This window comes from Stegodyphus dumicola, chromosome 10 (assembly GCF_044657685.1).
Source record: "Stegodyphus dumicola isolate Sdum_Otavi_A_Nest chromosome 10, ASM4465768v1".
Lineage (NCBI taxonomy): Eukaryota > Metazoa > Arthropoda > Arachnida > Araneae > Eresidae > Stegodyphus > Stegodyphus dumicola.
In genome coordinates, this window is record NC_140777.1 from 105,617,331 (window position 1) to 105,629,660 (window position 12,330).

General features: G+C 30.9%; 1 protein-coding gene across 2 annotated transcripts in view; it reads left to right on the plus strand.

The window, feature by feature from the left end:
- mRpL15 (mitochondrial ribosomal protein L15) overlaps nucleotides 1–12,330 on the plus strand; it is a 93,836-nt gene that overhangs the window by 43,431 nt on the left and 38,075 nt on the right. For both annotated transcript variants that reach the window (XM_085825362.1, XM_085825361.1), the window contains exon 3: nucleotides 3,579–3,744. In XM_085825362.1, the coding sequence (XP_085681488.1) occupies nucleotides 3,579–3,744 (166 nt within the window). The remainder of the gene's footprint in view (nucleotides 1–3,578; nucleotides 3,745–12,330) is intronic.

Consider the following 12,330-nt stretch of genomic DNA (forward strand, 5'->3'; position numbering starts at 1 on the left):
AATATATATATGTATTTTTCTTTTTCTTTCTTGATATTGCTAGACAACTGCACACTTTTAATCCGCAATTTAATTCTGTTATGGATGTTGAATCAAGCAGGGATCATGCTGCACAGGTCTGAGTCAAGCAGCAGCACCATTAGATGTAATAAAACTGCTCCATTATTGAAATAAGATAACTTAGTGAGAGTTGTAACAGATTGGCGTCGGAGAGGACTGCATCTTAACATGAAGACTTTGATGCGTAGTTAGAACAATAAATGCTTAAACAAAACAAAAACAAAAAAAAAAAAAAAAAAAAAATTGCAAACATGGCTTAAATTTTACAAATAATTTTATTTCTTGGATAATGCATATTATCACTGTGGGTGCACTAAGCACCTCCCAGTTTTGTACATCTTCTTAAAAGATGAAAATTAGGAAAGTTAAATCTGCAGCAAGGCGACACAAGTGTCTGGAAGCAAAAGGGAAGACAGAAGAGGGAGAGTTATGACGCAATTAATTTTTGCAGGGAGAAAAATTTATTTATTGTTGTTATTTTTTGAGTGAAATGGAAGTTAAAGAGCTATTAATTTATTTATTCAAAGCTTGGCCAAATAATCATCAAAGTATTCTTGTTTTATTCAGTATTGCATTATATTATTATGTTTTTATATTGAATTTTCTATTGTATTAAATATGTGTATCTGAGTTATATTTCTAGATGAATGTTAGCAGCTTAATCGATATTATAATGGAAATATTTTCATCAAGAAAATCTGAAAAGCACTTGAACATTTACTTTGTGAAAAAATTTGAGCATTTACTTTGTGGAACTGTTTTCATCAAGAACATTACAAAATTTTCATTCAACATTCTAACAACTTCAGGACTCTAAAAATGTGCAATTATTTTAAAAGAATATACTGCTTAAAACAAAATTATTATTGAATTCAAAATTCTATGACTTTCAGTAAAATGTCAAATTCAGTCAAAATTTTACGACTTATAATTTTTTAATTGTTCAAAAGTTAATTTTATGTTTTGCGTTTTTAAAATTATATCTCTTACTTCAAAATTATATCTCTTACCTTTTGCTGCTCTAATGCTTTTTCTATACCCTTTACTGTCTCAACCTATCTCTTAAACAGGGGGGATTTGTAAAATATAAGAAAATATGATAGCTGCTTTAAAAATAATTGGCGACCTCAAAATTAACAATTTTGGATTGGGTGTTCTCCCCCCTAAATTCATCTGTTTTCCCAAATTCAAAATCATTCCAAATTACATAACACTACTTGAAAAAGGTAACTAAAATTAATATTCACCAATCATAGCTTAGAATGCTTTCTGCACCTTCACAGTATAAATACAGCTTTGCGAGGAACTACGCCCCTTTTTCTTCCTGACTTCTGCTATGCAAACAACTGTGTGCCGCTTGTGCTTTCCTACGTGAAATGACATAGTATCCCTCTATCTGTGTATATAAGTTATTGTATTCAAATATGGTTGAAAAGTAAATTCGTCTGCCAGAGATGATTTGAAATGTGTAAAAATAAAGATAGTGATTCTTCAATTAAGTTTTGTTATCTGTTTTGTCAAGCCTTCACCCAGCCATTACTGTCGTCTCAGCCGTGTCTACAGCCAGAAGTTAAAAGTACTGCATTCCTCATTTTATGCATTTAAATTACATGTATATAATATGTATACGTACATATGTGACTATAAATTTCCAGACGATCTATAGTGCTGAAATTTATTAAAAAGTTGGATTTATAGCTTGAAATAAAATTTTATGTAATCGATAAAATGTTTCACTGTGCATAGAAAAAGCTTTAAGCTATCGTTTCTGTTTTACATTTAAGCTAACAGTAATAGTAATCATAGCAACAACATAAATAGGAGAAAGGGGTCAAGTTTGGGAGAAATTACGTTCGGTGTAGTGGTTGTCATTGACAAAAGAGTTGAGATCTAATGGATGGCAAGTTCCATAGCAGTTCCTTTAATCATAGTTATAGAATGTATAATGTTCTTAATTTCATTTAAAAAACAAATTATTATTTTCTTTGATATTTGATTTCTAACTTGGCAAGTTAATTTCTAATTAGAGAAGTCAAATTTTTTTAAACTTTATTCAAAATTATAAATTTAATTGTGAATAAAGTTAAAAAAATTTGACTTCTCCAATTAGAAATTAACTTGCCAAGTTAGAAATCCAATATCAAATAAAGTAATAAATTGTTTAAGTGAATTGAAGAATGTTGTATATTCCTACAGCTATGGAACTTGCCATCCGTTAGATCTCAACTTTTGTCGGTGATACCGACTACATCGAACGTTGTTTCTTCTGAATTTGGCCCTTTTTGACCAACATTTATGTTGTTGTTATGATATCATTAATTTTTGAAAAGCTAAATTAAAGGTGTTATGTTCTTATTTAGTCACTTAAATGAAAAAGTATCTAAACGAATGTGTGATGTTCATTTTTTTTTCCCCTCCTTGCGTTTACACTGTACTGGTTTCTTTTTATTAGCAGTTTCTGTATTTTCCAAAATGGTGGAATTGTTGCATTTATGCTGCATTGGTTTCTTTTTATTAGCAATTTCTTGATTATTAAATTGTCAACATTCCCCATGAGTATTATTTTGTTTAACTTCAATAATAATGTAGTTTTTTGAAGTTTTAGGTTTTTAAAGGGTCGTAAAAATGTAAACAATAAGTTTAAACAGCTATTTTTAATTATTAAAAAATATAAATGTTCAAATCTTATCTTTAAGTTTAGATTCATGTTTCCCTTTTTTATTTCCTTTTGTTTTATTTGCATCTGGCATCTGTTTTGTTACTTAAATTTGAGTTACTGAATGACAGAGCTCTTATTGTTTGAAAGCTGTTTACATTCTTTTCGCTATATCCCTGTAGTTAGGTCCGAACCCTCTACCAAAATGAAAAAAAAAAAAAAAAAAAAAGCCAGTCCTGCACTCTACCTCTGCATCATTATTTCATCTATTATAAACAGGTTTTTATTCTTCACTTTCCGCAAAGGTGATTAGCATCTGAGTGGTGCAGAAACCGGCGATTGGTGCAATGCCGTCTCTTGGTGACGTTACCAAATGCTCGGTATTAGTATTATTTGGTTTAAACTCGATAATAATGTAGTTTTTTGAAGTTTAGGTTTTTCCCTTTGTATGTGTGTAATGTTCTACCTTGATGCCAAATTTCAAGTATCTGAGTCATTTAGAAGTGGTTTAAGTTTTTGATGAGGGAGTCGGTCAGTGAGTGATAGAAATAACACTTTTCAGACCTTAATAATTCCATAACTCTAAGAGATAGATTAATGAAATCTGGGCTTCTAGGTGTTCAAGGGAACTCTATTAGACATACGAAATTACAAGTTTTTAGGTGTAATAGCTTTTGAGTAATGGGAAGGGAAAAATAGCTCAAAATGATTTGTGTAAGATACGCATGGCCAGTGTCTTGCTGTTTTCTTTTCCATCTGTTCCGAACTTGGCTGACACACTACCATGAGTTTAAATAAATAATAATGGAACAAAACAATAAAAATGAACTAGTGTTAATTCTTTTGATTATGTCTTTTGTAGGCAAAGAAGGCAATATCCTCCAGTGAGTCTCGCTCAACTGCAACTGATGATTGACACTGGGCGAATTGATGCATCTCAGCCAATTGATTTAAATAGTATATGTAATACAAAGCTCTACAGAATGAATCCACTTGAGAAACATTTTGGTGTGCATCTCACTGATGAAGTAAGTATTTTGTTTACAGTTTATGTTATGATAGGTATGCCATTTATTATATATTGTTAGAATGTGGTATATATAAAAACATAATTAAAACAATGTTGGTGTTATGTAGCAAATTTAACGTAATTAAATTAATCACAGTAATCAAAATTTTAATGTGTCAGTATTCTAAATTTTAAGCTACACAACATATTTGGATTTATTAATTTATGTGGTTATTATTAGTTTATTGTAATCAATTTGGGTTATTTGATTTTACAGGAAATACTTAGCTAGCGTCGTTTTCTAACTTGTAGTCTCGCGTTCTCACTCAGACAATGGATATAGGTGAATTTTCATATAATAAACTCAGTTTTTCATACAAGAATTAAGTTAAACCCTTAGAATTTAATATCAATAGTTGCAGAAAAATTAGCTCTTTAATTTGAGATTTCTTTTATTTTCCTAGCTTCAATTAAAATTAAGTTATGGTCTTTTAATTAATGGATTTTTGCAATGGTCTTTGTGATTTCTATTCTGGGGGAGGAAATCTCCCTTTTCTGGTAAAACAGTTACTTTTACGGTTCTTCAGTGCAGTTTCACTGGAACTTGGCCCAGGGTTGTTAAGATTTCCACATTCTCCCCTCTTCTAGGTGTGGCTGGGTGGCGAGGTGGAAAATTCGTTGTAGTTTCAAACCGATTGGTTTTGGTGGAGGTTTTTGCATGCCGGAAAGGTGGGTGTTGCAACTGGTTTTACCCTTGGCGGGATGTGAGTGATGCCAAGTTGGTGAACCTGCTCGTAACTTCATAACGGGTGGTTTCGGGGAGAAGGTCACTTTTGGCTTGTCTTCATCTGTAGTAGTACTTGATTGTGTCACTTGCTTTGTGCCCAATTAATGCGAAAATGGCGGTGTTACTCCCGCCTGATCTACGGGGCTTTTCGCCCTTGTGAACGTTAAATATGCGACTTTGATCCATTAAATTTATATTCCTCTAATTGCTGTTCTGCTCATCTTAGAATAAAATTTCAATATGCATTAAAATTTCAGTATGCAGTAAAACTTCAATATGCAGTTCCTGATTCAACTAAGCTGTAATTCCATGTGGCAAACATGACGATCCAGATTTTTCAAGCTAATATCCTCTGCTACAATAAAACTTCAATATGCAGTTCCTGATTCAAATAAGCTGTAATTCCATGTGGCAAATATGATGATCCAGATTTCTCCAAGCTAATATCCTCTGCTACAATAAAACTTCAATATGCAGTTCCTGATTCAACGAAGTGGTAATTCCTCTGGTTGATGAAATGCAGTTTCCATTCTTCATAGTGCTGAGCTTTCAACTTAACCGAACTTTCAATATGCCAATCTGGTTGTTCGTCCAGTTCAAATCAAGTATTTCTAAGATTCTCCTCTCACCAGCCAGTGCCCATAGGAGTGCCAGATAAGTTTAAATATATATTTGTTTTATCCAATAGTTAATTGCTGTCATTTTCTAAACAGTAAGCATAAGCGATCTTTATTTTGTTGATCAATTAGTAATTTAATTAATCCTTTTTATGCTGTTCCAATTCTGATAACTGAGATAATTTTTTTTTACTGTTGGTAAGGTAATTTATTGAGGATAATTTAGGGAAATATATATTTAATTTTAATTAATTTAATTAAAACTGGGCAATTTTTTTAGGTTTATAACCTTATACCAGGTGCAATTAATTGTTTTCTGTAATTCTCCTTTGGAATAAGTTTTCTGTTAAGATGAAAAGAAAGTGTATGTTCTCAAATTTTACCCGGTCATTCAAATATTATAGTAACTAAAATGTGCAATAATTAAGTATTATTTTTTTTTGTTTTGTTTTGCCAATCTGTAATTAGTTCTTAAATGCCTATGTTAATAACCAATGTGGTTTGTCTAGGAAATTGCTAACTGTTATTATTATCCCCCTCGTCTTGGAGGATATGTCGTCTATCATAAATTTTAACTGATTTTGGTAGCCTTGTTCAAGCAATATAATGTTTGACATCTTGGATTAAATTGAAAGGAAAATCGTGAGGTCCTATTGTTTAATTTACCTCCTCACTTGTTTAATATTTGAAACTGACTAATGACATTATTTTAAATAAATAGTCATATTTTCTTTGGATCAATCAATGGTATTGTTTATTTGATTTGTTCATGTCACTCACCAGTCCACTTCAGATTTGATTTCAGGGTTAATCCGGTAAACTTAAACACAATGCAATATGGTTATTGGAATAGGAGTTAGATCAGTCAGTTCGGAAAATTTAAATTTTTGTGTGCCTGTGTCTCCTTTAAAAGGCACAGAACACTGGCCCATACAGGAACACAAAGCATTAGGTGGTTCTGTATAATTTTTTATATCTTTTATATATACATATATACAGATGTCTAATTTTCTGGGAGTGGTGGACCAACTTTCGGAGAATCATACTGCCTAATCAACTGATACACAGTTCCCCTTTTTCGTTTCTACATTACATGCATTCTGCTGCTAAGCAGTGCCACTACATTTTCTCTTTTCAACACTTCCCACCTGTGAACTCTCAAGTTCACACAAACCAGGTACATAATAAATCAGTATTGCTGAATCAATCACAACATTTCGAATACTGCTTAACACATTATATTGCAAATAACAATCATTATTTTAATGCACTAAATGAACTTACAAATTAATTACTAAATAAGAAACATATATCAATTATATCAAAATTAAAATTCACAGTAATCATCCAACCTAGAAATTATATTTAGCAACAATTCATAAAGATACTCAGAAAGTGATACATATGCAAAACAACAGAATCAGCTTATTACACAGTTGTTTGTTACTACTAATTATATACTTCAAAGTTGTACAACAATTGTACTGGTCTTTTTAAGTTACCCATTTGACTTTTTATGAGACAGCAGTGAACCTGAGCATCTCAGCCAGGATAAATTTCTGTTTTTTGTATCATTTGTTGTATTTTTTATATGTAGATATATACATATGTCCTATTATAAGTTGGCCTACTTTCTGGGAACCATACCGCCTAATCAAACGCTATGCGGTTCCCCTTTTTCATTTCTACATTACAAGCATTTTGCTGCCAAGCAGTGCCATCTACATTCTCCAGGGTTCGTATGGTCCTTAAGTTTTTTGGAATTGATTTTTGGTTGTTAAAAGTCCTTAATTTTGGCCAAAATTGGCAGAAGGTCCTTAATTTTAATCATCTGAAATTTCTGCTTGTTTTTACGACTGCCATTTTGGGTGTGAATAAGCGTTCTGCAGGAATATTTTTGGCGATTCACAGGCAAATATGGCTATTTTTGAATGGGTTCATGAGTTATAATTTGTTCCTATTTGTAATATAAATAATGGTGCGATACTCGAGTTTCTGAGCAAGAAGTGAAACATAAGCATTTAAAAATTATTTAATTTTTTGTAATGAAGAGCTCTGAAACAACTTTCCGCTTTTGGGGATGTGAATTCTTTTATTAAACGGTTCTGAATTTGGCGATTATCAATGTTTTGGCAATTTTAAGATCTGTTTCTATAGAAAATTTTTAATTCCGAGATCTGGGAATTTTTTGACAATTTTTTTAGAACATTCTAACATTCATAAATTTCATTAAAATAATGGTAAATATTAAATTTCATTAAAATAATGGTAAATATTGGAATTATATTTAAGAAATAAAACTAAAATCTGCTAATTTTATTTCTTTAGTAATACGAACATTCAGAAGAAATATGAAATACATACATATGGTAAAGTCTGGTCACAGAGCTGGTGTGGCATAATTTTTAGAATTTAGAGCAGGCATTGGAAGCAGAATTTAGAAAGGCACCAAGCAGCAGAATTTAGGATCCACAGAGATTGCATCAGGTGGCAAAATGCCTAGTGCCAGCTCTATGTATGATGCATTAAGACATAGTAGATGAATCTTTTGAATTGTCAGTTTCCAATTTCTTTATTAATAAAAAAAATTCCTTTATTAATAAAAAAATGCTTTATTTTAAAGCATTTTTATTTTTCACTGTCATATTATAAACTTCCATTTTGGCCACATATTACACAATTTTTTGAATTTGAAAAATAAGCAAGGAATAATGCTATAAAGCACAGTTTACAAAACAGTTTTTAGGAAAAGCAAAATAGCTATGTAATTAATTAAAATTGTCTTTTTAATTTTTTCATAGTAAGAATTTTCCCCATTTCTCAGAATGATCAGAATTCTCAGAAAATGCATCAGTTTTCTCTATAAATTTAATTTCACACTTTTTTCCTCTGATTTTTTTAAAAAAACATTTCTGGCTTTTAGTTGTTACAGAATTGGTAGGGGTAATTTTTCTTTAGGATTTTATACATTGAAGCTTGGAAAGTTTAGAAAAATTTTAAGGCAAATTTATAGACCCACGATTCTAAAAGATTCCAGAAAAATGTGATAAAATGAAAAATGTCTCCATGGCAGTAAGTAACACACAGTTTCTTACATTTTGGAGAACATCTGGAAGAACAATTAAAACATAATAGTTAAATGTTTTACTTCTGATTTTAGAATCGCTTTCTTAACATTTTTATCTTCCCTTTATTTTCTCTACTTTTCACTAGATACAAGCATGGAAAATATCAAAAGTACTTCTAATCGTATCATATGGAAAGGCGTTATAGATAGGAATTTTTTTATTAATAAAGAAATTGGAAACTGACAATTCAAAAGATTCATCTACTATGTCTTAATGCATCATACATAGAGCTGGCGCTAGGCATTTTGCCACCTGATGCAATCTCTGTGGATCCTAAATTCTGCTGCTTGGTGCCTTTCTAAATTCTGCTTCCAATGTCTGCTCTAAATTCTAAAAATTATGCCACACCAGCTCTGTGACCATATGTATTTCATATTTCTTCTGAATGTTCGTATTACTAAAGAAATAAAATTAGCAGATTTTTCCATACACTCTAAATGCATTTAGTCTTTTAGAAAAACAGAAGTCTTTAATTAAATGCCAAAAATTTAAAGTGAAAAGGAAATGTGTTGAAAAAAGAAACTAAATATGTAAAGAGAAAAAAAAATTATTCTTCAAAGATATGTACAGTTATTATTATGTAAATTACCCAATTATTTACAGTTTCAGCCTTTCCTATAATTTCCCATTTCTGTTTCCTCATCAGAATGCAAATCACTGTTCACAAGACAGTTTTTAAACTGATGTTTTTGGACTGTAAGACAAGTGTGTTTCTTACCTCCACTTACTCCCTGCATTAGTTCTGTCAGCTCTGATAATTTGTAATTATTAGTCTTTCCATTACTGCTGCTGACATTCGAGTTTGACAATAGAGTTACTGAACCAGATTAAATTGAAATTAAATTGTATAGTCTTTGACCACTAGTCAATATTTTTAGTTTGAATTTGACTCTTCTTGTTTAATTATATCACCGTAAACTGTAATTGATTTTGTTAGCGTAAGCACAGGCCTATATGTTCCAAGTTCTTTTTGAATAAGAAGCTTATTTAAACCTTTATTTAAATTTATTATCTCATTTATAGTTACTTTCAGACATAGTGATAATTTGATCACGTCTGTCGGGGGGGCAGAGGGGGTCGGACTATTTAATTTTTACCTGATCAAGTAAACCCTCATAGGTGGAGAGGTTGGCAGTTAGGAGATAAAACCCGCAGAAACTAATGAAAACATTGTTTTGCATATTGAAACAAATTTCTAATTGTTAGAAAATATGCTTAAGAAGAAGGGAAATCGATATAAATTAGCCAAAATGTCTGGGCTGGCCTTCAAATAAAAAAGAGGCATAATTATTTTGTTGAGTTTTATATTTTGTATCTTTTAATGTGTAATTATCCTAATATTGTTTAAAAATCAATGTCATAAATTGCATGTATTTTAAACTGTGAAATTTTATGAGATTGTGATATTAATAGGGTTTTTTAACAAATATTATTAAAAAATAAATTTAATTTAATAGTGGCCATGTAAATCCATAATGACTAAGGTTATCTAATACCTAATTTAATTATAACTAAATGAATTCTCTTAAAAATTATCTCTCTATATTAAAGCAAGTTATTTCCTTTCGTTAACATGCTGAGCCCAGCGTCGGCCTCTGGGAACCGGCACTGGAATTTTCGTTTGGCTGGCGTCGGTCCACGGGACCGACAGTATTAAAATTAAAATTAAGTATAGTCTCAATGAAATGTGATCAAATGTACTTTTAATGAAATTTATTGAAACATTCTAAACAAAAATACGGCTTAGCTTTACACATATTACAATATGAAACAACTATTTTGGTAACATTTTTAGCTATCTTGCATCCAAAGAGTTTTGAATTGTCATAACATTTCGAACAATACTTTTGGACTTTATATGCGTCTCCTTCCTTTTTGTATAATTTATGAATAATTTAAGTCGGCAATATTGCACTGCTTGATCGCAATATTGCCGCTGGCTGAATAGAAAAGACAGCAAATTCGGCCCCGGGCTCAACATGTTAAACATTTACCGTGGCCACAAGGTAAAACACGAAAATATAAAAATTCATGTGAAACTTATTCTTTGCATCTAGTGAGACTTAATGCAAAACAACTTATCACCGCTAATGCTTTAGTGGCTTAATAGAACCTTAAAGTATATTAACTGAGTTACAACCTCTGGAACTCTACACGAATCTATGACACTAACAGCGTCAGACAGAAGTCAGCTAACTTTCAAAACTTGCTAACTGTGGCTACATCAGGCCTTTCAGGTTTGCTCTGATCAGCAGGTCTCTCTATAGGTGAGCAGGAGCGGTGACAATAGCCAGTCTTATGTTATGAATCATGCTGATTATGATTTTAATGCTCATTTTAACCTATGCTGCTTGACATAAAATCTACCTATTATTTACTAAACCTCTAGACTGAGCAGTATGTGACAAAATGGGACATTAAAAAAAAAAAAAGCTAACTGTTAGTAAAACATAACTAAAATGTCACTTATCTTCTTTCAGATATGTCCAGTTATTACGAGTGTAAAATATTTAATGCTACTTGATAAATTTCATAAAATTAATTTTTTTCTCAAAATATTAATAATTATGTTAATTAAGTTATGTTTAATAATAATGCATCCTACTCGCGTTCAGGCATAGATATAACATTTTTAACTGAATTTATTCAGTTTCCATTTGCTCATAGGTCCTTAATTTTTTTCATTAATGGTCCTTAAAAGTCCTTAAAAGTACTTAATTTCCTTGTGCAGAAATGTGTACGAACCCTGTTCTCTCTTTTCAACAGTATATTCACTTCTTGGAACCTATATATTTTTTCTGTCAAGCATTTTCAAGAACAAAAACAGTACCAAACAGTGGGATTTAGTACCAATAATGTATAATATAAGTGCAACATTACAATTAGAGATGGGAAATTTGTTCCTGAACTGACTGAAAGAACCAGTTTACTTTGCTGAGTAATATATATATATATATATATATAAAGTAGCACTAGATTTCTTACACTGAAAGCTGGAAGAACTCTAGTGCATGCCAGAAAGCATGCACTAGAGTTCATGGAAGCATGTTAGAAAAGCTGAATTTCTATTTCAAGGGGAAAAAATACCCAAATACCCATTGCTTTCTCCCTCCTTATACTAAAAGTGACTTTAATTTTTAAAAATTTCCCAATTTTCTTTTCTTCTAGTCTAAAATTCTATGTTTAGTTATAAGAGAAATGTTTTAGGGAATCTCAGAATTAAAAAAATCATGAAGAGAGTTAACAGTTCATTTGAATTGATTCTTATGATTCCACTGCTAGTTCAGTTCTTTCTGCTGTTTATTTGATCCTCTCACATTGTTCTTGAGTCACTCTCCATTTCTGATTTTATTCATCAAGGTTCACTTCAAGGTACTGATTCAGTTCAGTAAGCGAGCAGATTTGATCTGATCTGTAAAAGAGTGGTTTTGTCCACCTCTAATAACAATAGGCTAATAAGAACTTTGCTGTTTTGTATAAACCTTAGCAGTGCTTATATGCTATATTTTATGAATTATAGCTATTCACTATCTAATGAAATAAATGATTTATTTTATACAGACTTATGCCAGAAGTTTAGTTTTATACTCTATATCTGTAATCTGAATATATTGGCTACGTAACTAAATAAAGAACTGCAAGTTTCTTCAAATGCCAGAATTTTTGGTGCAAGAATTTCATGATCTTTGCTGACTTTCATGGTCGATGGCAAAATACATAAATACTGAAATCTTATTACTGATATAAGTTTTTCATTATTCAATCAACAGTTTTATATTTTGGTAATTATGATAATTCTGCAAACATTTTAAATTATCAGTTGGATTTAAATTATATTAAGTAATTTATTGAAAGTAAACTTGAATTCAGTTTGTTAAGCAATTATATTTTGAAAAACAAATGAATGCTCTTATGTCACAACAAATGGCAATATTCTAGAATCTGGCAATTTTTTAGGCCACATTAGCACTTGGCAAATCACATACCTGATGAATAACATGGTAGCATTAATAATATCTCAAAATTTGCAAAAATTCTGCTAAATGCAGATTTCCAACTTCAGAAATCAGTAA